The 25,342-nt window shown below is 43.4% G+C and overlaps 1 protein-coding gene across 2 annotated transcripts in view; it reads left to right on the forward strand.

Annotated features, from left to right (window-relative positions):
• Positions 1-25,342, forward strand: part of SMARCC1 (SWI/SNF related, matrix associated, actin dependent regulator of chromatin subfamily c member 1) — a 99,837-nt gene that overhangs the window by 12,609 nt on the left and 61,886 nt on the right. For both annotated transcript variants that reach the window (XM_053359513.1, XM_053359514.1), the window contains exons 6-15: positions 1,310-1,379; positions 8,447-8,516; positions 9,692-9,767; positions 11,936-12,061; positions 12,678-12,802; positions 14,673-14,797; positions 18,237-18,296; positions 20,269-20,306; positions 20,572-20,693; positions 24,735-24,806. In XM_053359513.1, the coding sequence (XP_053215488.1) occupies positions 1,310-1,379; positions 8,447-8,516; positions 9,692-9,767; positions 11,936-12,061; positions 12,678-12,802; positions 14,673-14,797; positions 18,237-18,296; positions 20,269-20,306; positions 20,572-20,693; positions 24,735-24,806 (884 nt within the window). The remainder of the gene's footprint in view (positions 1-1,309; positions 1,380-8,446; positions 8,517-9,691; positions 9,768-11,935; positions 12,062-12,677; positions 12,803-14,672; positions 14,798-18,236; positions 18,297-20,268; positions 20,307-20,571; positions 20,694-24,734; positions 24,807-25,342) is intronic.

Raw genomic sequence — 25,342 nt, forward strand, 5'->3', positions numbered from 1 at the left:
GAGTCTTTAAACCTCTTTTGTTGACCACCAGCATTACGCTTTCCATTTTTAAGTTTGGAATAGAGTAGTTGCTTTGGAAAACGATCAACAAGCATCCTAAACAATAAATGGAACATTAAAAAATACACACCCAAGCGGAACAATTCCCACAAAAACCATAAGATCTAAAATAAAAATACGTAACAACAGCAGCAGCATCCCTCTCCCCGCAAAATCCTTACACAGTACACTAGACCAAGAGTCTGTTCAGCAGCCTCAGCTTGTGTAGTTGGGGTCAGTCAGAGTCCCGCCCTCCCAAGCCAGGTGGGAAAAGGCCTGCAAGGCAGGGAGCAGGTCTTCTAGGACTCACAGCCAAAATGGTCTCTAAGAATAGACTTAAGTGTATTGTGCTTCTCGCTAAAAGCAGCTTAGTGTTTATATAGCTTCTGAAATCAGCAGTGGATTACAGCGTATTAATGTTAAGTTGTCTTAACACTAAGGGCAGGTGGCAGCATGTCCAGTTAATCTAAAATTATGGCATTTACTAAAATGGGCCCTGGCAGAGGTAGAAAATATGCTCTTAAATTTTATTAAATATAAGAAACAGCTTATTGATTAAGTATAGAAAGAACATCATGCAAGACATCAGTTTCCGCATCGCTCAAAACAACGTCAGGTCAAGTTGATTTAAAGGATACTAATAGAATGCAGTTGGTTTATATTTATTATCTATTGATGACATGATATAATATTTATGATGGTCCACTGAAAAAGAACCCACCAGACAGGAGTCTTTTGTTTCCATTGTTAGCTGGAGGGGATAGCAACTTAGACCCCCCCCCTCCCCGGCAAGTAATGAAAACACTTGCCTATAGCTTCAAAAACAAATCTGCATTTAAAAGGGGTAGGAAATCTGAATTGCAAATGATGACGCTTACAAAACAATTTATGTATAAACTGGTGTATAAGAAATCTAATGTGCAGATTCACGGTAGGATCAGTGCTGGGTGATGCTCGTAGTTTATTTGAATTAATAGATGACTCTCCTGTATCTCGAAAGAAAGAGGAAGCAGTTTAGACTACTTCACTTGCACTAACGGCTGGAATTTTTAGGGGTTTTCCTTGGTAAGAAACCAAAATGGGTGTGCTCTTACTATGCCCAGAGTCCAGTTGAGGAAATGGGGCCTATAGATCACTACTCCAATGCCATCTAGTGTCATGTTGTATCCAGGCTCCAAATATGGCATGTTGCTGGGAAAGGAAGGTGATTCTTTATGCATTTATTCCTTTACATATTTCTGATGCAATACCTGTTTTTGTTCTATCCTAGGGCACAGTCACAGATGAGAAGTCTAAAGCCACCCACCATATTTATCCTGTTCCTACCTCATTGGATGAAGGTAAAATTCATTCATTCATTCATTCATTCATTCATTCATTCATTTCTTACTACTTACCTCAAGGGTCTTTGGACCAAAAGCTGATATAGAAGTATTCGAAGTAAATGAAATATTTTGTATCAATCCCATCAGTTTTGTGATTTAAAAAAAGTAGATTTCGAAAAAAAATACTATGGAGGTATTCTGGAGAGTGGAAAGCATCAATTATTTATGCATTATAAAGAATGGAATAAGATATGTCTGAAACCTAATGGGTAGTTCGATCAACATAGCTTTTTTCATTCAGTCTACAGACCTTGGAATGGGGGAAATAGTTTTTGAGCATTACCTGGGATATCACAGAGAAATATCTTAATAGGTTTCAGGGTACTGAGGTTTGTATATAACTTCATTTATGCTGTCAGTGCCCACAAAACGAATGAATACAGGTGGATAATACAATACCCTGTCCCACACGGGGTAGGGTATTTTAATTTTGACAGTAGAGGAGATTATCTTGGTGTAGAGAAATGTCAAAGGTAAGCAGAATGAATCTAAGCAAATGTGATTAGATGTACTTAGGCTTTGTTTCAATTTAGGATGAGAAGTAAGGTGTGGGGTCTCACAGTAAAGATGGGTTTTCCAGGAACAGTTTGGTGCACATTACTGATCTGTGGTTAAACCACAGAGCCTAGGACTTGCCGATCAGAAGGTCGGAGGTTCGAATCCCCGCAACGGGGTGAGCTCCCATTGCTCGGTCCCAGCTCCTGCCAACCTAGCAGTTCGAAAGCACATCAAAGTGCAAGTAGATAAATAGGTACCACTCCGGCGGGAAGGTAAACGACGTTTCTGGGCGCTGCTCTGGTTCGCCAGAAGCGGCTTAGTCATGCTGGCCGCATGACCCGGAAGCTGTACGCCGGCTCCCTCGGACAATAAAGCAAGATGAGTGCTGCAACCCCAGAGTTGTCCGTGACTGGACCTAATGGTCAGGGGTCCCTTTACCAATCTGAGAGGAGGTGTCAGGGAAAAAAGGCCATAAGGGAGAAGGGGGTAGAATCACTTAAGTATCTATTCACAGAGCAGCACCTTTCCAACTAATAATTAGCATGAGAAATCCCATTAGATGTTCTGAGCCTTGCATATTGTGAGCTGGTTTGCGTGTCATGCTAAGCCACCATTTCGTTTTGAACCACAGCTTGCTTCTGAACATCCCACTACTGCTTTGCAAATGTGGCAGAAACACAACAGCATTGCAGGTTGTGTTGTACAAACTCAGATTGTGGGTTGTTTGTTTGTTTGTTTGTTTGAGCAAACCATGAATGGTAAGCTATCAAAAGCAAGTCCATTAAGAGCAAGCCATCCTCAATTCCCAGGCATCAGAATCACCAATGAAGAGCACCATGTCTTTCCATAATCTATCCATGGATAGCTCAGTTGGTTAGAGTGTGGTGATAATGTCACCACGCTTGCAGGTTGAATCCCTGGATGGGGCAGCTGCATATTTCTGCATAGTAGGGGGTCCTCAGGGCCCCTTCGAACTCTTATAATTCTATGACAATGGGGTTATTCTAACCACCACCACTCCAATCCCCTGAACCGATCCCAATCTGTTTCGGAGCAACACTAGATGGCAGCATTCATCTGTGCGGATCTTTGAGCACACAGTGGCTTCATCATCCATGCTGTGTGTGTTTTGCATTCTAGTGGTGTCTGTTGAATTTTCCTGTGTGCTTAATTCATTGTGATGTGTTTTCTGCTGCGTTGTATTGAATCTGAGATTGTTTAAAGGGAGCAGCGAGTCATTTTTATTTAGCTGTTGGGGAAAAAATGAGAAAAATTCAGGTGCTACCCTAAAGTAGCCTCTTGTGCTAGTAGCCTATTGTTCTGGTCCATCCATCTTTTCCTTCTGCATAAGCGCAAAGCAGAGCTGCTGTAATGGCATCGTGAAAAAAGCATGTATGAACACGTGCCTGCTTGTTTACACTGTTGTCCTTATGTGGGTCACTGAGTATTTTTGACTGAAGGTATTTGCATTGGAAGGGAAGAGGTTCTTTTCTCTGTTCAACCCACTCTGCGTGGAAAAGGGAACCTTGCTCTTCTCCTAGACCCAGCTTTTGGATATGCTTGGTTGATCTGGGCAGTGTTCTCTGTATTGATGTATTTCCCCCCATTGCTGTCAACATTTTTTTTTCTAGTCATCTTTTTTTTGGGGGGACAACGACCATCTTCTTAAAATAATAGAATTGTAGAGTTGGAAGGGATCGCAAGGGTCATCTAGTCCAAACCCCTGCAATGCAGGAATCTTTTGCCCCACGTGGAGCTCAAACCCAAGACCCTGAGATTTAAGAGTGTCATGCTCCACCAATTGAGCTGCCCCAATCCTTAATCAATCAATCAGTTTATTACAGTCATAGACCAGCAGTGGCTAAAAATACAACACTTATAATAACAATATACAATAATTATAAAAACAAGCCAGAATAAAAACAGGGAGGCAAGAATCGCTAACCAACTAGAGCAGGGGTCAGCAAACTTTTTCAGCAGGGGGCCGGTCCAATGTCCCTCAGACCTTGAGGGGGGCCGGACTATATTTTTTGGGGGGGAAATGAACGAATTCCTATGCCCCACAAATAACCCAGAGATGAATTTTAAATAAAAGGACACATTCTACTCATGTAAAAACATGCTGATTCCCGGACCATCCACGGGCCAGATTTAGAAGACGATTGGGCTGGATCCGGCCCCCCGGGCCTTAGGTTGCCTATCCATGAACTAGAGTTTTGGCTCTAAAACGAAAACAATCCAATTGAACACTGGTGAAGGAGAGTCATGCGTCTGACACACCTTGCTGACACCTTCTTAAAATGAGTGAAGAATGTAAGAATAATCTCCTGGATCAGGCCAATAGCCCCACTCCAGTATCCTGTTCTCACAGTGGCCAACTAGGTGCCTGTTCTGGGAAACAAGAAATGCAGGGCTGGAGCTCAGCAGCACTCTATCCACTTGCGCTTCCCAAAAGCTGGTATTCAGAGGAGCACTGCCTCTGACCATGTTGGGAGAACATCTTAATTCTGGCTAGTAGCCATTGACAGAGTCGCTCCACATGGATTGGTCTAATCCTCTGTTGAAGCCATTCAAGCTGGTGGCATCCAACTACTGCTTCTGGGAGGGAGCAGAATAGATTTGCATGCCAAATCTGTGCTAACGTGCGGTGTTTGTAAAAGAGCTTACGTTTTTCTAAGTCTTTTAGCAGAGGAGCTTCTCTGCTGGTGCAGCCTCCCGTCTCTCCAATGACAAGCACACTCCGGTAGCGGTCTAGACTCCTGTGAGATCTGCTCGGCCTTGAAATTCTGCCGTGTCAGCCCGTTCCGCCCTCAGGGGAGGATAGGATTTCTCACTTCAAAAATAGCGTTTCCTCTTTCTGGGAATGAAGTATCACTTGAAAGCTGTGCTCAGCTTCCTTTATCTGGAAGAAAGCACGATCCTTTTGAGCTGGGCTGAGTGCAGATTACAAAAAAGAAAGAAAAAGGGGGAGGGGAGGAATAGTGTTTGGCAGGATGCGCAGAGGTCATAATGAAGGGAGCAAACGTGGGGAGCAGAAGCTGATCTGTGTGCGAATGCTGCTTTTGCCCTGGTTCTCGGCCTGAGAAAGTCCGGGGTGGGGGGCGGGAGGGAACAAGAGAGGGAGGAATTATGCCAAGAATTGTGTTACACTTTTGGAAGCTGGCTGCATGCGGCGACTGTCTTTCCTCTCCTCTCTCTGAACTCTCCATGACCTGTCACTCAGCCCCCAGCCAGCCTGCTCCTCAGCATCTCTGCTTCCCCACAGCATCCCTTCCTCTGCCACGCGTTGGTTGCAAGATTGTCGTCACAATAGCATTGGCCAAGTAAAGCTGCGCACGTTCAGTTTCCTCCATTTGCATGAAAGGTTTGAGCTACAAGATGCTGACATATTATGGTTAAAGGCAGGTTTAAGAATTGTCCACGAAATGTGTGATTATCACTGAGTCGCGACATTTAAATGCTATACTCAAGACAATCTGCCAAATACAAAGCTGCACAGAGGAACAATACAGTGGTACCTCGGGTTACATACGCTTCAGGTTACATACGCTTCAGGTTACAGACTCCGCTAACCCAGAAATAGTGCTTCAGGTTAAGAACTTTGCTTCAGGATGAGAACAGAAATCGTGCTCCGGTGGCGCGGCAGCAGGAGGAGGCCCCATTAGCTAAAGTGGTGCTTCAGGTTAAGAACAGTTTCAGGTTAAGTACGGACCTCCGGAACGAATTAAGTACTTAACCCGAGGTACCACTGTACTCAATATCCACAGGGTCTCATTTACTAATGTTAAACTCCCGTGACCTTGAAATGATGGAGCAAATTTATTTATTTGCATTTTATGTCCTTTCAAGAACCTCACATCGGCTAACATTGTGAAAACTCCGTAGAGCAACCAGAATAAAACGTTTCTCAAGTGCAATTAAAAGCTAGTTAGTAACTTGCTGAGTAGGTTTTCTAGACGAAGGAGTGGGGATGAAGTGTTGAGATGCAACCCTCATCACTGCAAAAGCAACATGTATACAGTCTCCAACTTCTAGAAATTTTAATGGGAAATAGATAGGGCTCAGATTTAATAGTTTCACTGGAGTAATGATATCTACAGGGACCTTTTGAGGACCAAAGCCTTTGCTCCAATTGTGCACAAGGCTGCAATAAGAATAAAGTGGCCTTTGCCAACCCAGTGCCCTCCAGGTGTTTTGGACTACAACTCCCATCAGTCCCAGCCAGCTATCCTATACAGCGGGAACTGAGGTGTTACCAAATTTAATTCCTTGTAACGTTCAGTTTACTTCATAGATAATAAAGGATGGGGAATAGTCAGTTCTAAGTTTCCACTGTAAACCTTTTTCAAAATATTTTGCTTTCCTTTTTCTTTTCTTTTTTACACACACAGTTCAATTTGATGTTATATTCCATATTTATAATCCAATTTCTTCCATCCTTGCTTGTACAAATATAATCTGAACTAACATTCAGAGGAGGGTTGCCGAATCTTAAATGTAGAGAAGAAAACTTTAAATAAAGAAATTACAGGCTCCCCTCCCCCCACAACCGTCTTTTGCACCGAATAAAGTCTTATCTCAAGTTCAAACCTTAAAGTCCTTGCAGATGGTTTTGTTCTGCAGTTCGTGATCTTATCTCTCCTAGCACGCACCTGTACTTTAGTCCAATTAAGCTCTAATTAACAGGAGATCCTCTGCTTCTTAATGGCGGCGTTGGAGGGTTTTCTCCAGGCCAGGTGCTTTTGTACTCAGTGCCTCACTGACCCCTGCATTCCATGTGAAGCCCATTCCCCCGCATCCGTGGGGGAAATTTCTAGGAATGATTTACCCTCTGTTCTTGTTTTTCCATGGCCTATGCTCTCTCACTGTTGTGGGAGCTGCTTCCATTAAGGCAGACCAGAACCAGAAGCCTCTAAGGCCCTCCTTTGGATTCCCCTGCCAAATGTGATGCAGTGGGTGCAACTAGAGAAGACCTTTTCAGGGATGGCACCCTGGTTATGGAATGCCATGCCCCAGAGAGACTTGCCTGGTTAGGGCATCTGGTTATAATAATAATAATAATAATATCTTTATTGTCATTACCCCCTCTCGGGGACAACGAAATTACTTGACTGCTCCATAAAAACACTAATTAAAACAATACAGTATAGTACAGCAAGGAAGATTAGATGACTTTCAAAGTCCAGGCTTCCCATTTAGGGCCGAGATCGCTCTGGAGAAGAAGCTGTTCTTAAGACGGCTCGTTCTTGTCTTCATCGTCCTGTATCTCCGTCCCTACGGCAGGAGCTCGAAGAGACAGTGACCAGGATGCGATGGATCTTTTACTATGTCCAGTGCCTTCCTATGGCACCTTGTGGCATAAATCTGCTCTAAGGTGGAGAGTGGGCAGCCAACAATGCTCTCTGCTGCCTTAACAACTCTGCACAACCCCATCCTGTCCTGGGTAGTACAGCTTCCGTACCACACACATAAGCCATAAGTGAGCACGCTCTCAATGGCACAGTGATAGAAGGCAAGCAGCAGTTTCTGCGGAAGATGGTTTTTCCTTAGAATTCCCAAAAAGTACAGTCTCTGCTGCGCCTTCTTCACAAGCTCCCTTGTGTTGACACTCCAGGACAGATCCTCTTGTAATTCAATGCCCAAAAATCTGAACGTTGTTACCCTCTCCACACAGACCCCATCAATCAAAAGTGGCTGGACATTGCTCTTCTGTCTCCTGAAGTCCACCACAAGCTCCTTTGTCTTCCTTGTATTTATGAGCAAGTTGTTAGCTCTGCACCACTCTGTCAGCCGTGTTAGGGCATTTCCATCTTTTAGTGATATCCTTAGTCTTTTGTATGTGTTTGGAGTTTTAAGAAGTGGGAAATTTTTGGTGTGAACTTTGCTATATGGATGTCATCATCTGTTCCTGTTTTACACTTTAATGTTTACAGGCAAACACTGCTGTTTGGCAGTGTATAAATGCTGGAACTAAAAATACAGTGGTACCTCTGGATACAAACGCTTCTGGTTGCGCACACGTCGGGTTATGAGCTGCGCTAATCCGGAAGTAGTTGCCCTGGAATGCGAGTGGAAATGGCGTGCCAGAGGCGTGTGTGCAGCGGGAGACGCACTTTCGCTAATGGCGCCTCATGTTAAGAACAGTTTTAGGATAAAAATGGACCTCCAGAATGAATTAAGTTCATAACCAGAGGTACAACTGTAATCACTAAATGTCCCTCTGATTCTATTGTGTTCTGTATTACTGCTTTTCTCCTTGCTCCACGCTGACAAAGCTCTTACCCAGAAACTGAGAACTGAGCCAATCTGAGCAGCAGTTACCTTCCAACTCTACCTTTGCTGCTTAGTGTGAGCCCTTTGTAGATGGACATTCCATTAAGAAAATGAATCTCCAAGCCAGCCTCTTGTGAACTCTTCCTTTTGGGATGACAAAACTGAATGTTTTCAAGCTTGTGAAACTGGAATGGTGTTAAAGCTGGATCACTTTCTGACCCTGATGGCATTTTATTTTTTCCCTTTTGCAGAAGAGTGGCTAAGACCTGTAATGAAGAAAGACAAGCAAGTTCTTGTGCATTGGGGCTATTACCCAGACAGGTAATGACAAGGGTTGAAGTGCCAGCACCCATTTTTCAAAAATATTGCCCCTTGCTTATCTGGTGGGAAGGATACATTCTTTCCCTACCATTTAAAATTCAAGGTGGCTGCCTGCACGGATGTTTGTCCAAGAGCACTGCTGCTGTGACCCCTATAAAAGACAATCCATCATTAGATACATGAAATATCCTCACCTTGATAATACAGGATTGGTTCAGAAGTAACACCAAACCATGGCTTTCCCTAACCGTAGGGTAGACCCCAAACCATATTTTCCCTTCCAAATAGACAAGCAAACTCCAGTTTGTGTGGTTTCCTTTCCCCTTCCCTCCCTTGATAATTCACAGGTGCTCTCCCAAACAGCAGCCCCTCAGTGCAGTCATAACAAACTGCCATTTCCCTAAACCATCCTGTGCAGGCTGTCTTCAGACTGTGGTTCAGATCCTGTTTTGATGGCTGTTTGCAAGCCATAGTTTTGTTCCCCGTGATTGTTGGTTCAGGCAGTACAACAAACCACGTGTGATGTTTTGACATTATGTCTGCACCATCTTCTGCTGAGAGAAGAAGATACGGTGATCTTGAGAAACACTAACCCACACCAAAAATCCGTAATATATTCCTTCCTCGTAACTGGCTGGAAACTGCCATCTGTTACACTGTCCACATCCTTTCATAAACACACATTATGTTATTTTGGGTCAACTGTTGCAGCCTTTGCCTTGCAATTGCTTTGTTTTTATCATGTTTTTATTAATAGTTTTTAGGAAATGTTGAATTGTGTTGTGGTGTTTTTCTTTTAATCGGATTAGATTATATTAAGTGGCATAATTCTTGTAGAAATAAATAAATGCTGGGCTCTTTAAGGTGTTGAGCAGCTGTTCCATTGAAATGGTAGCTGAGGGCTCCTTTTGCTCAACTGCTGTGTCTACTGCCTTGCCCAAAGATATGTTTTGCCACCAGATCTGCTATTTCATTACACTTATTTCAACACATTTTCCCAGCTTCAGCATGCCATGTCTTTTAAAAGGCTTTCTTTCTTTCTTTCTTTCTTTCTTTCTTTCTTTTTACAACGAGTGTGATGCAAAATCACTGGATGCTTTTATTATGGCAGTGCTGCCATAATGAAACTACCTGAGGGATGAGTTCACATTGTTGCTTTTGATTTTCCTTTATAGCTATGACACTTGGGTTCATGCTACTGATATAGATGCCGAAATCGAAGACCCTCCAATTCCAGAGAAGCCGTGGAAGGTGAGTGTGTGCTTTTCCCGAAATTGCGCTGACGTAATTTCACAGCCTTCCGTTCCCAGAGGGAAATAATGGTATTTGAAAGAATGCAGCGTGTTGTTTCACACATGCAGAGTACGAAAGAGGGCAAGCAGTAAGTCTAGAATAGCAATAGACAAAGCACTTGTCTTACTAAACCAAAATAATTCTTCCCATGGCAGCAGGAAAAGCTCCCTTTATTTATTTATTTATTTACTAAGGTGTTCCTTAAAAACATAAACACTTCAAGTGGTGTACAAATAGTACAGTGGTACCTCGGGTTACATACGCTTCAGGTTACAGACTCCGCTAACCCAGAAATAGTACCTCGGGTTAAGAACTTTGCTTCAGGATGAGAACAGAAATCGTGCTCTGGCGGCCGGCAGCAGCAGGAGGCCCCATTAGCTAAAGCGGTGCTTCAGGTTAAGAACAGTTTCAGGTTAAGAACGGGCCTCCAGAACGAATTAAGTACTTAACCCGAGGTACCACTGTATAAAAAAACCCAAAACCAATATTTTAAGACTACATTATAAAATAATAAAAACACATGTAAACTGCTTTGAGGTGTTTTTATTTTTTTACAATTGAGCTGTATGTAAATTTCATGAAATAAATATATTGAAACTGAGGAAAGAAACTGTTTAGAATTGAGCTCTCCAATGCTGCAAATTGTTTAAAAATTAAATGAGAATTTTTTATTTATTTAAGCAATTCAGTGGGTGGCTCTCATCTCTCCTGGCAGAGATAAGCCCCCAAAGTAAGGCAGGAGGGGTTTGCCTGGACTTCAGCTCCTAGCACAGGTTATCCCATTGCCACAGCACAGGAATGGTCCTTCGTAAACTATTTCATTAACCAGATTAAATGTTTGTTATTGTATTGCCAGGGCCTTTTGTTTCTAAGGGCCAATGTATCATTAAAAAGCCCTAGTGCTGGAAATGAGAACTTGTTAGGGCAAAGGAGGTCTGTTTGATTAAAGGCTTGGAGTTCATGCTAATGATGACAAGGTTCGTAATTTCTGGAGTCTGTTGAACTTAGAGGCAGTACAACACTGGCAGCGTTATTTCTGCTTTCAGAATGATTAGAGGCCTGTGTGCAGTAGTTGTGAGTGGAGGCTGTTTTCATTCGTTGAGAGAGAAAAATAAGGAAATTGTTTCAATAGAACTGCTTCTTTTCAGATAATTGCTCTACTTGTGTGACAACATGAAACATTATTCCCGGATTCATTAATTCATTTTCCTGCAGTCAGCAGAATAATAGTATTACGTGATGAGAATTAAGGTGAAGGAACAGAGGAGAGCTGTGTCAGTGGGCTGGAAAGACTGGGCTCAGGGCTCTAGTGCCACATAAGATGCTCCTGAACTCTAACCTTGTTGAAACAAAAGCAAAAGAACCCGTTTTAAACTTCAGCTTTTTAAACTTTTAGGCTGGCAAGTTGTACAGAGGTGGGTGCTGCTTCCACTTGCCTTTTGTTGACCCCTCTCTGGCTATGAACTGAATATGCTGGGCTGTTTTGGTCTACATCCCTCTTGAACCCCAGCCAGCACAGCCACCCAAAATATCTGGAGGGCACCAGGCTGGCGAAGGCCAAGCTAAATCTCATGAACACACCCTGTAGTGGCTAACATGCTGGACTCCAGATTTTGCTGGTCTCCAACTTCCACCATGGGAATGTTTCTCAGCTCTGCTACTGAAGATTATTTCAACGGTTGCTTTTGCAGACTCAATTTAAGACCTACATGAATAGCATGTCTCTGTACTCCTGGAAGGCAACTGTACATTGTTGGAAGCCACCCAGAACTGCTGGGGCAACCCAGTCAGACGGGCAGCATATAAACAATAAAATTATTGTCATTATTTTAGTCTCTCTTTTGCAGTTCTTCATTCTTGGTGGTTTTTGTGTTGCAGTGCTTTTTGTGATCTGTTTTGTGTTCTGTTCCTGTGAACTACTTGGGTATTATCTGAATGCAGAACAGTTTACAAATTCTGACAAATAAAAATTAATGTGGAAGTAAGGAGTTCTGACTTTCTTGCTTGCTGCAGTTGTTCATAAAGTGGGTTGCAATAATTTTTTAAACATGTGTTTTCAAAATGAGAGGAGACTCCCTGTCTGAAGTGCACTCTGTGCATGTGTGTTGTCGCACTTGCTTTTGTAGGTTCATGCTAAGTGGATTTTGGACACAGATGTATTCAATGAATGGATGAATGAAGAAGATTATGAAGTAGATGAGAACAAGAAGTTGGTCAGCTTTCGCCAGCGTATCTATATGAAAAACGAAGAAGTAAGACTTACCTATTTCATATGATGGATGTAATGTAGAATAACTGCATTAGTTGGGTGTTCTTTCGTTTTACTCAGTGCTGCTATACCTAAGCCGATTGTCTGGTTCTCGAAGAAATGCCAGTATTCTTCTTGAAATTAGTGTGGGACTTAGCTCTATGGCTCAAATTTTCCTTGAAATGGCAAGTGAACAAGCTTGCTTGGGAGGAGCCAGGAACCAGTTCTGTTGACCTTCCACAGGCCCATCTATTTCCCATCTTCTGGTCTGCTGGAGCCAAGAGGGGTTTTTAGACCTGTTAACTTTGCTTGAATCCGTTTGACTAGTTCTTTCCATGGGGTGTGTGTGTGTGTGTGTGTGTGTGTGTGTGTGTGATGTGTCAGTTTTTACATGCAGCAGTTCATATGTTGAAGTTTTAGCCTACCTTGCTTCCTTAAGTGGATTTTTGCAGTACATCTTTGAAGGGCTGGGTAGTAGTACCCTTAAGTAGTTGGCAGCCTCTCCCTGAAATCTTACTAAGCAAAAACTGACAGTGCTAGGCCCTGGTAGGTAGCAGAGTGCATCTTAGTTCTGGACAGGTTATGCCCATCGCTGATGACCTTTCCCCCCCTCGTGACAGCCAGTCCATAGCCCTGAACGGAGGGATAGGAAGGCAGCCGCAGGTGCCAGAAAACGGCGGCACTCCCCTTCACCGCCACCTCCTCCCACCCCAGCAGAATCGAGGAAGAAAGCCGGAAAGAAGGGGTGAGTAGTCTGCAGCTCCTGCAGTTTACAATAATTTATTTCTGAAATATTTGAGGGAGAGGGAGATGAGCCAGCAGCTCGGCTCAACTCCACATTTACAGCAGCCTGCTAAGATGCCGTCTTCTTGAGTCCATGAATGTTTAATGCTGCACATTGAGCTTCATTCCTTGATCATCCAAGGGGAATGTACCTCCTGCCAGTAGAAGAAAACTTGACGCAGTCATTACTTCCAATCTAATGAGCGCCTCACAGTTGACATGCGGAGACCATTAATAAGCAAATTTACTTTTCAATATGGCAAAGTCTGTCCCGATGTAACTCTGTTCTTTAATACAGTTGTCCGTGCAGTTGTTGAACGTAAAAAACGACAACTGTTTTCTTCCTTGTATGAGCCTAAGCTATTGCACACATTATTCATATTTGAAATTTATGTGTGACTTTTCTGCCATACACCCCTCAACGTAGCTTAAATTAAAACAGTTGAACAGCAGCATAGTGTATATAATTTTTAAAAAGGAAGCATTATTGATTAGGATAACAGCTTTCTCCAGAAATGAATTCCTGAAATTCTGAAAGCCGGGGTCTTCACTAAAGATCCAGTCTAGTGAATTAATCTTCGCTTGTTCATGGTGGGTTGAAGCAGAGTCCTTATTCTGTCCTAATTTCCTGTACTATGTGTACACATGCAAAATGGGCTGTGCCTTAGACTGAGCCCCTGCTAATCATGACCATCTCCTTAGCAGGGCCCCACACTTCCTTTTCAGTGACCTTGTATCAGGAATAGCTGGATTCAGACAGACTCTCTTGGGCCTTCAAACCACGTCTCTGTTATACACACCAGATCTGCCACTTAAGATTATATTATGAATGATTAATGGTCTGTTCTGGACTGACGGCAATAAAAAGGCTCAAATGTGGCTCAGTGGGTGGGCAGAGAAGCTTGGAAGAAAGGAGGCCATAATTGTCTACCCCTCCTTTCCTTATTACAATTAGACTTACCCCCAATTCCATATCTCCTAAAACCCTATGCCACAAATCATAGAATCATAGAGTTGGAAGAGACCACAAGGGCCGTCAAGTCCAACCCCCTGCCAAGCAGGAAAAATGGAGAAGAATGCATTTGCCTGCAATCACTGATTTCTGCCAGGCGTATCTATCTAGTCCCAGAGAGTCACACCACTACAAAATGATTACTGTTAGCTTCAGAATATTAATTAGAAATTCGTTAGAAATTCGTTGGAGTTGGAAGGTACTCCTAAGGTACCAGATATAGGTAAAGGGACCCCTGACCATTAGGTCCAGTCGTGACTGACTCTGGGGTTGCGGTGCTCATCTCGCTTTATTGGCCGAGGGAGACGGTGTACAGCTTCCGGGTCATGTGGCCAGCATGACTAAGCCACTTCTGGCGAACCAGAGCAGCGCACGGAAACGCCGTTTATCTTCCCGCCGGAGTGGTACCTATTTATCTACTTGCACTTTGATGTGCTTTCGAACTGCTAGGTTGGTAGGAGCTGGGACCGAGCAACAGGAGCTCACCCCGTCGCGGGGATTCGAACCGCCAACCTTCTGATCAGCAAGTCCTAGGCTCCGTGGTTTAACCCACAGTGCCACCCGCGTCCCAAGGTACCCAGTACCTTAGTCCAACCCCCTGCTAAGCAGGATTCTCAAGTAAAGCATCCATGACAGATGGCCATCCAACCAGAAATACTGTTGTTTCTATTCAGCTAGTGAATATCACTGCCGAGAAGTTTCTTACAGGTACATGGGCTCTGCCCATACTTTTGAGATGCAGTAGTACAGAATGTAGCTGATGCAGCCATCTGTTAGGAAACCATTAGGTGACTTGTTGCTTGTGCTTAATTTGTCACAGGCAAGCAAGCCTATATGGGAAAAGGCGAGGGCAAAAGGAAGAAGACGAGCAAGAAGATCTTACCAAGGACATGGAGGATCCAACCCCTGTGCCTAACATAGAAGAAGTGGTACTTCCTAAAAATGGTACAGTTTTCCAAATACTTGCCCCGTGACTGAGCTGTCTCCGTACTGTGGCTTTTGCCATGTCTTGTTTGTTGATGCTGACGATGGGTAATATTGATGGAACGGACCTGGACTTTTTGCATAAAACCTGGGTTTGAGTGCTCTTGCAGAGCACAACACATTCTTGCCATGCGTGCAGAGATATCTCTCCAACACAGTGTTAGAAACAGATATGAAAGCTAGGAGCTAAATGGCACCTTAAATCGAGATTATGAGTGCAACAACAGAATGTCTAGCTGCACTTTTTTATAACAAGAATACAGAGCTGAAAACGAATGAATATTACGTTCATTTTTCACATAGTCTAGTCCTTCCACTGCCCACCCCCCTAATATTCTTAAGAGGGTCTCTTCTCCAGTCTTCAGAGGGTAGCTGGAAGTGGGGAGGCAGAAAAAGTTCCTCCTTTCCTTCCATTCTGCAGTTTTAATCTGAAATCTTAGGTGCGGTACTGCGCCCAGGGCTCAGAAACTGCTCGTGCTAATGACATTTCCCTGTCACAAAATGCGCCTAGAACGATGGGAGTTTTGAACACTGCTCCAATGGCGCACCCATCAGGCTTACTCACAGAGAGAAGCTCTTTGCACCTCTCCTGCATTCAAAGCGGAAGGGAGAGAGTGTGTGTCCAATCCGGAACTCAGTGTAATGTGAGCATGATTTAGGAATTTCCTCTTTTCTTAGGGTCCCCCCTGCCCCAAGAATTAAAGGCCAATATTTGCTTCCCTTTGTGAAAACGATTGTTCATGTTAAAAGTCTTAAGGCAATATGTTCAAGCCCCTGCTGGAGTTGACCTGCAAAAGAGGTGGCTCAACCGCCAATTCTTCCATTCTTTCGTCTCTCCTTCCTCCCGAAGCAAGCCTGACATTCTTCTCCTATCCAGAACTTCCTCCTTCTTCCTTCTAAAACTGCCTCCTTTGTCTGTGTTTGCAGACCGTAATTGGCTCACAGTTATGTGATCAGCTCCACTACCCAGATATCTTTTCCCTCCCTCCCAATGGATAAATCCCCAGCTGCCAACATAAATGTTTGTTTTCCCCTGAATATATTGTGGAAGTGCATTTGGTTTCCGTTGCTTCGGAGCATCGAAAGTATCTAGTCTGTATTTTGATCTTGAATAAACCCCTTCAGAGCTGGCTTTGTGTACATTTTTAGCTGTTGGAAAGAGGAGTGTGTTTCCTCAGCAAAATGTGTGCTTAAAAGATATACTGCCATAATACTCTGCTGATCTGGAGCTGGAACTGCCTGATCGGTTATTGGAAGGCTCTGTTCCTTATCTACCATCATCATGTTTAGCACAAGATGTAGACAAGGCACCAGAGACTGTGCTAGACAGATGACTGTCAGAAACATGAGAAGCAATGGGCAAAAAGTAACATTTTCAGCACTGGGCAAGAGAGTAATTTCCAGAATGTGTAAGAATAATAGCTCGCCGCAGTTACTCACAAAGGACCCTTGCGAGAACGCAAATCAGTTTTGCCTGCAAGCTGACAGCAGTGCCCTCTTGGGCTTGCAGCAGGCGTGGTGCCTGTCATCCTCTTCTGAACTGCGGTGGGCAGATCAGCAAAGTAAACAGTTAAATATAGCAAGCTGTGAATGCACAAATCCAGGTGCAGGAATCTTGCACCAACGTTTATTGGCCAGTCTTCTCCTTGGTCTCCTGCAGAACTGGAACAAGGAAGTGGCTTCTGTTTTCCCTACTGTGTTTTATTTTAACACCTCGGCTGTGCACTTGCAGGTCTCCCACTTGACAGGCCTTGAGCATGAAATTTTAGAAGTGTTTCATTAGGCTGGCGAAGGAGCGGCAAGGCACAAAGGCAGTGCTGATGTCTACAGTGCAGCTTACTTAACTCCCCATTGCGTGGGCACTTCAGTCTCAAGCCACAAAACAATGAAGGTCTATTGTTGAAGCAAAGGTCTTTCTCCCAGTTGTGTCTTGGAAGTCCTACACAGTCTCAGGGTGGATAATTATCATTGGCTACTCATCATGGTGGCTTATGTATATGCAGATTTTAATCTGTTTTTAGTTGTTATTTTAACTTTTTGAAAGTAATTGTTAATAATAATAATTCTTATAGATAGTTGTATTGCTTTATCTCTTTCGTAAACCGATTCATGAGTTTTTCTAATAATCAAGCAGTGTATCAGTTTTATAAAATAAGTAACTTCTAGCTTCTATGAAATAAGTAACTCTGATTCTTTGGGAATCAGAGGTGGAGAGTGTGCTGTTGCTCTCAGCTCCTGCTTGCGATGATCTGCTTGGCCATTGTGAGAACACAATGCTGAAGTAGATGGTTCTTTGGCCAGGTCCAGCAACTGGCCCATTTCTTTTGGTTCTTTTTATTGGGGAAAGATTTTCAGTGGTCTCTGTCTTAAAAACCTGTTAAAATAAGACTCAACTGTAAGAGTGACTTGATGTTCCAGGCAAGAACCTGCTTTTCGAAATAACTACTTCTAGCAAGTCTGAATAGAAAGGCTTGATGGTTCTTCCATCAAGTGTTAAGGTAGTAGGACAGCGTCCTTCAAAATTGCTGTTTGTAGAGTAGCAAGTCAGTCAGCTGGGCTTTGATCAGGAGGCCTTGGTCATCTGGCCTCAGCTTAGTGTCGAAAATCAAGCCTTTATCAGGAGAAACTGGCAACTCTCCCAGGCACCCGGCTTGATTCCCTGTTGACCTCCCTGGCTGCATTCCCCAGCAAGATCCAGGCTAGGTCTCGATAGGCGATTCTTCTCAAACGTGGGAAGAACACCCCCCCTCTTTCCTGCCCCCCCGGCAGGGGAAGGAGATAGACAGAAACGTATTTACATGCCTTTATTTCTGTCTTTGCAGCATTACAAAAAACATGACTGCTCTCTTCAAGCTCCAGCAGTCTAGTGACTAACACTTACTGTACTTCCTGTACAGCTCATATTACACTCTGAGCTAATTCCGGTGCTTCGCACTGTGAAATGACTGTCCCTCTGTTTCGCACGGACAGTCCCAACATTCCCATCATGTTTTGTTTTCAAACTAGCACTTTGCAGCAGCATTGCATCCATATCGTAACACTTACATGCAGCCAGTCCTAGTCTTTGCTCATGAGGTTTTTTTATGAGAACCAGAAACATAACTGGATGATCCTAATGAACTGCTCATTACCTTTCATCCTAACCTTGCCCAGCCTAACCTTGAGTTCTTTATTTATCAAGTGTAATTCACCAACAAATACAAAGGAAGCTTGTTAGCTTGGGATGGGGGCTGATTGTGTGCAAAGCCAGGTAATGAGAAAATGTGGTTCATAACCATATGATTGATGGTGGGGAGAGTGAAAAAGTGGCTAGGCTACCTTTGCATAATGTAACAACCCATGCAGTGTTACTGCAGAGAAGGCACAGCCTGACGTTCTCAATCTCGTTTAATTTTTGCAGTAAATCCAAAGAAAGATAGTGAAAACACTCCGGTGAAAGGAGGAACAGTAGCAGACCTTGGTAAGTTCTTTGGTTGGTTTTTTTAAATGATGGATTTTCCCCTCTTCTCTGAGGCTGGCATCTATATTTGCTTTATAACTCAGCCCGTTCCAGGGGTGTGTGTAAGAGCAATTTTCTGTAGAGGCTTATTCTTACTCTCTGGAGGGCTCTCATTCTAAAGGAGGATGCAGAGGGTAGAAGCCTCCAAAAGGCTGCCAGACGATTATTATTTTTAAAACTGCCCCAGGCATTTAAAATTATCTCTGTAGGTAGGGGAAGGGTGATTCTTCACTAAAATAGCTGACAGTGCCATGGCAAGTCTTTTTATATCCTGCCCTACTAAAACAATGTTCAGGGAAGCTCACATTTCTTCGAGACAATGCCACTAGTGTTAACTGAACCTTCACAATTTTTCTGACAGTTACAAATCACAGCCTCACAAATGAAACTGGCTATTTGTTAAATGCATTTGAAACAGTGTGAGTCCCAAAAATGTTTGTAATTTCGTGGGTTAAAAATAAAATAAGGTCTTAGATTATTTTCCCTAAATATCTGCAGGTTGAAGCATGCTTTTCCAAGCAGGGTAGTGATAGATTTGTAGCTGTAACCAGCGAAAAGCTTTTATGGCTACCCAGCTTGTCTTACCTTTAGATGGGAAGGAACCCCAAATAGGGACCTCTTATTAAGGGGTCTTAATGGGCAGGTGGTCTCATATGGAGTGAGACATGGTGGATCAAGGCCAAGTAGGGCTTTATAGGCCAGGAGTTGAATAGCCTCTGACTTGCTTTTTTACGTCACTGATTATTTATATTATGCTTTCCAACCAAGGGCTCCCAAGGTGGTTTGCAGGAAAAAACAGATACATAGAAATACAAAAATGCAAATACAAATGATACCAATTCAATATATTCCAACAGTGCTTTAAAACAAGGCACATCCGTGTTCTTACCAAAAAGGTATTCACAACAAAAACGTTAAGGGAAATCAAGGATACTTAAGCAGCATCTTTATCTTATTAAGGTCAGGGGAATGGAGCAAGGCAGGTGGAAAAACAGTTTCCCAGTGATGGTCCCAGCAGACACTCCCCTGGGCATCCCTCCTCTCTTCCCCACAGGGCCACTGAGCCTTACAATGGGCAGGCGAAGGGCCACTCCCAGCTAAAGCAGGAACAGGCATGATGGGGGTGAGTTGGCCCCCTGCGTCCCATGCCACAGGTCCCTTTCCCGGTCCGGGAAAAAGGTGGGATATAAATAAATGCAGGAGGAGAATAATAATAATTGGGAAAAAATATTTATACCCCGCCCATCTGGCTGGGCTTCCCCAGCCACTCTGGGCGGCTTCCAACAAAATATTAAAATAGTAATGCATCAAACATTAAAAGCTTCCCTAAACAGGGCTGCCTTCAGATGTCTTCTAAAAGTCTGGTAGTTGTTGTTCTCTTTGACATTTGGTGGGAGGGTGTTTTACAGGACGGGTGCCACCACCGAGAAGGTCCTCTGTCTGGTTCCCTGTAACCTCACTTCTCGCAGTGAGGGAACCGCCAGAAGGCCCTCGGAGATGGACCTCAGTGTCTGGGTAGAACGATGGAGGTGGAGATACTCCTTCAGATAATAATAATACAAGGCTGCTGCTTAAGCGAGTGCCCATTTACTAGCCCTTATGGAATACACCCGTGCTCCTTTTCTTTCTTCTGTGACAGGCTCAATGTTTGCCAAGTCACACGACTTCTCTAGCAATGGCTTGTGCATATTTTTCTGCTCTTGTTCTTGCTGCAGTTATTGCCCCGTTAAGGCGCAATGATGGTAAAGCAGCCTTCCTTGACCAGGCGCCCCCCAAGGGTTTTGGACTGCAACTCCCAGCAGCCTTAGCCAACGTGGCTGTGGGATGCTGGGGCTGATGGGAGTTGTAGTCCAAAACATCTGGAAGGCACGAGGTGTAAAGGATCGTTAGTTGTGCCGTTGTGTTTATTTCTCTCTGCTCATTTATTTTGCAGATGAGCAGGATGAGGAGACGGTCACCACGGGAGGAAAGGTAAACTGCTAGCTCTTCGTTTAGAGAAGAATGAGTGAAAATGAACTAAAGTGCAGCTTTAACTGATGTCACTGTGATGTCAGGTGGGTAACCCTGCCCGCCTGCCAAATTGGGCCCTCCAGAAGTTTCAAGATTTGGCCTTGTCGCCAGAAAACGTTTCCCACCGCTGCCCCCTGACATCACTATGGCCTTTTGAACTTTTTTTGTGTGGTCTGCACAGCCAATAGCTGACCTCCCAAACAACTCTATATCTTTCCTCCTGCAGGAAGACGAAGATCCCAACAAAGGTGACCAGAGCCGCTCAATAGATACCGGAGAAGACAATGTCACAGAACAGACAAATCACATCATTATCCCCAGCTATGCATCCTGGTTTGACTATAACTGGTACGTTCTAGGGTGCGCAGAGCCAGGGAATTGTCACAGGTCCAGAGTCTGCTATGTGTGACAGCCACTTGCATGTTAGCCTGCCCTCATGTTCCTGTGATGTATTTCACAGCAGTAAAAACTACCTCAATCTGAAAGTTGCAGCTTTTGACATTAACCTTCCTTTCCACTCTACATCACATATTTTCATTTTGTAACTATCTCAGCTAAACTGGCCTCTATGCACCATTTGTTGCAAACCGTTCTGGATGCTAGATAACTTGGCCCAAGTATAACCCAGGAGTCGTATGGTCAGTTAAAACTAACCTTGCCTTCTGCCTCAGCATGGTGGGCCATGACCAGTTTAAGCCTGTAGACTGGCTGTTAGCAGCTTCCTGCCTGGAAGGGCTGCTAAATAAGTGAAACAAACCTCTTTGTAGAGCTCGGCACTACAGATGTTCAAACCAGGTTGGATAGATGTTGTGCTTGGGTTGCAAGATGAGCTGTTTCTGTTCCCTTTGAATGGATTCTGAAGTGCAGGAATAAAGAATGGGGTGCACCCATCCGCTTCTTCCCTCCTCCCTAAATGAAGGCAGCATGTCCTAAATGTGTGCGTTGAGGTCACTTTCTCTTTTTTTTTTTATAAAATTTTTATTAGTTTTTCAACATATATTATAAGACATTACAAACAACAATACACAAACAAACAAACATATAAACATGTATAATTTCATAATCTTTTTTTTCTTATACCCAATTTCAACGACTTCCCCATGCCTCCCTTTTCTGCATCCCTGTTTTAAACTTTTTCAGCAACCCCTGATCTAAATTACTTATAAATCCCTTTTTTTAACCCTTTTCTTTCCTCTTACCCAATCATTTGTCGCTGCAAATCTGCTATGCTTTACCCATGACATTTTAACACTCACTAATTTTACAACAATTTTTAAGATAAAATTTAAATTTCTTCCAATCTTCTTCCACCGTCTCTTTCCCTTGGTCCCGGATTCTGCCCGTCATCTCCGCCAGTCCCATATAGTCAATCACCTTCGTCTGCCACTCTTCCAGCGTGGGTAGTTCTTGTGTCTTCCAATACTTTGCTAGTAAAACTCTTGCTGCTGTTGTAGCATACATAAAAAACGTCCTATCTTTCTTTGACACCAATTGGCCTACCATGCCCAGGAGAAAAGCCTCTGGTTTCTTATGAAAGGTACACTTAAGCACCTTCTTAATTTCATTATAAATCATTTCCCAGAAGACCTTAATCCTTGGGCACGTCCACCAAAGGTGATAGAAAGTACCTTCAGTTTCATTACATTTCCAACATTTATTATTGGGCAAATGGTAGATTTTTGCAAGCTTGACTGGGGTCATGTACCACCTATAAATCATTTTCATAATATTCTCTCTTAGGGCATTACATGCCGTAAACTTCATTCTGGTGGTGCATAACTGTTCCCAGTCAGCAAACATAATGTCATGTCACTTTCTCAGCCAAAACAGTAGATAAATCCATATCGATGCTGAATATGTAATAGGTGTCAGGCCCTGGAACCTGAGAGTTTTATCCATCGCTGCTGTGCTGCTCGTACAATGGAGCTTCCTCCCCTCACTCCACTCCCCTGCAGCCCCCCTACACACCCTCAAAATCTGCCCCAGAAGATTGTTGACCCTCAGAGCCGATCTGGGGAGGGAGGGGCTTGGGGAAAGGAAAGGAAGTGAAAGTCCCATTGTGTAAGTTGAACACCACTCAGGTAGCGTTCGATAAAACGCTAAATCTTCGGCATTATGGCTTATATTAGACTGCACTTAATTTTGTACACATGTAGGCTTTCTGAATGTCAGAGTTAGACCTTCACTGCCCATTGAAGTGTTTATTATTATCATTATATTTTTATTTATTTGTACCCCTCAAGGCAGCTTTTAAACATAAAAATAAGAACCAAATTATTCCCAATTCCTTTAAAGAAAACTGAGTGGCACACTGAATACCCCCCCCCCAAATTTTTGTTCCGCATTTTTTCTCTTCCTTGCTGCTGTGGGACCCATCTTTCTAATGCAGTTGTAGATATGAATAAAATCATGTCTGATTCTTCCGGCCCTGAAGTGCCTTGCTCTGACGTATGTGGACGCAGCTTGTCTAATGGCTGTCTGGGGAAAGTGTTTTCGTATCCAAAGCATGCCCAAGCACTTGTAACTAGGCTAGACACTACCCTCTAAACGGAATGCAAATTGGCCTGGTATAATTGCCGTTCCGAGACTTGCGTCATTTGGTTGCCAAAAAGGAGGAGGTATTTTTACATCCATGTCCGCCTGTTTCCCTTCATTTCCGTGGTGAATCTTTCAAACGTTAAATCTTGTGTTTCAACCAAGTCAGGCACGACACGCCAGAGATAACATTCCTCCAGAAGCATAGGATGTGTAGGTATTCTTCGCCATTTGTCCTGTTAATTCAATTAATAATTTCCATATACAGCTTTTAGTGCTAGAGAAGAAGGGTTTTTCTTTAATTCAAAGGAAATTTTAAGTCACTTTTCCTCCTAAAGCCTCCAATGCACTATATCAATTTAAACATGAGGCAATAACATTTGTAATAAAAACGTGGGTACCATAAATAAAAGGGATGCGGGTGGCGCTGTGGGTTAAACCACAGAGCCTAGGACTTGCCGATCAGAAGGACGGCGGTTCGAATCCCCGCAACAGGGTGAGCTTTCGTTCTCGGTCCCAGCTCCTGCCAACCTAGCAGTTCGAAAGCACTCAAAGTGCAAGTAGATAAATAGGTACCACTCCGGTGGGAAGGTAAACGGCGTTTCCATGCGCTGCATTGTTTGTCAGAAGCGCCTTAGTCATGCTGGCCACATGACCGAGGGAGTCAGCTGTACGCTGACTCCCTCGGCCAATAAAGCGAGATGAGTGCCGCAACCCCAGAGTCGGCCACGACTGGACCTAATGGTCAGGGGTCCCTTTACCTTTACCTTTACCTTTACCATAAATAAAATTAACACAGCACCAGCATCAGTAAAGGATGCTCAGGTCTATTACCTTCATGTCCTGCTGTTGGGCTTCTGCTGAGAATGTGGTTTGCCACCGTGGGAAACTGGATGCCGGTCTGATCCAGCAGGGCCTGCTTTCTGTTCCTGTGTGTTAAAAGTCAGTGGCCCAAGCACTCTTGGGGGAGAAGGTCCTAAGCTCTGGCCTAAATCCCGAGAAACACCTTCTATATATGCAGCTCTATTATGGGAGAGGGGGCAGTTGAGGACAATTAAAGTAAATGCATTTGAAGACCTTCAAGTCAGGAACTTCTGTTAATGGCAGTCTCTCTTGGAGGCTATTAAAGCAATTTGTGGAAGAAAATTCACATTACCCAATTATTTTCGACCTAATCTTTCAATAAATGAACTAGCCTTTTGATCGTTCTCTCAAATAGAAAATCCATTTCATAATTCAATTGATGGTAAAGGGATTATATCCAGAACACTGCACATTGTGGTGTGTTGCAGATAAAGCAGAAGAGTGCTCTGTATAGTAAAGGAATTGGGAGCAGAGCTGAAACCTCAAGATCCATATATGTTGAGTTGGTGTTTTGTTTGTTTTTTTGCTTTTTTAAAAAAGAAACTCCTGTTTCCTTTATTTCTTAGCTTTGACATGCCTGTTTGCTACACCCCATAATGTATAAAGCAAGGACTTCTCTTTACTTTGGACATTGTGACTGTCCTACAACTCTAAGACTGTAACATATTGAAGTCAATAGTAATGCTATAATAGCAAATCAGAAACCAATGGGTTCCTGCAGTTGTGACCAATACTACATTTCGTTCCAAACTTATTTTCCTGCAAATGTAGATTCAGAATGTTATTCCCTCCTCCTTTGGTATTCGTGATCTGGAGACTCTTAAGGTTAAATAACTGTTTCTTAAACCTATATTTATAGAAAAGGTGCTTGTCTTGGATAGATGTCATGCTGTTAGCCGTGGCTGCTTAGTTCATAGTGTGTGATCAGAGTGTTGAGTGAATCTTGGCATGTTCTACAGTGACCACATTCCACTTTTCCTCCTGACACAGTATTCATGTAATCGAGCGCCGTGCTCTTCCAGAATTCTTCAATGGGAAAAACAAATCTAAGACCCCAGAAATGTAAGTAAAAGCAGAACAATGTAAGCATGTATTGTGTCTCCCTCTTTGCTTATAACAGGTACAACGGTTATTCCCAGGGCCATTACAGCCAGGTGCAGATGTAACAATTTCTGACCTCTTGCAATGGGGCTTTTGACTTGCTCTTCAGCTAGGCAGTTCCCTGACACCATAAGCGGCTTTTCCTGCATGCATGCCTGTCCGAGACAGCACAAGGAATCCATCTTGGATCTTTCCGTGTGCTGCGGACACTGTCTTTAGAAGCAACTCACTCAGAGGCAAGTGAGTTTTTTGAGGGCTGAGTGCAGTCTGCATCCAGCATAATGTAAGGACATGGAAGTAAATACAGTGGTACCTCGCAAGACGAATAATAATAATAATAATAATAATAATAATAATAATAATAATAATAATAATTTATTATTTATACCCCGCCCATCTGGCTGGGTTTCCCCAGCCACTCTGGGCGGCTTCCAACTGAATATTAAAAACAGTACAGCATCAAACATTAAAAACTTCCCTAAAGAGGGCTGCCTTCA

This window comes from Podarcis raffonei, chromosome 12 (genome assembly GCF_027172205.1).
Source record: "Podarcis raffonei isolate rPodRaf1 chromosome 12, rPodRaf1.pri, whole genome shotgun sequence".
Lineage (NCBI taxonomy): Eukaryota > Metazoa > Chordata > Lepidosauria > Squamata > Lacertidae > Podarcis > Podarcis raffonei.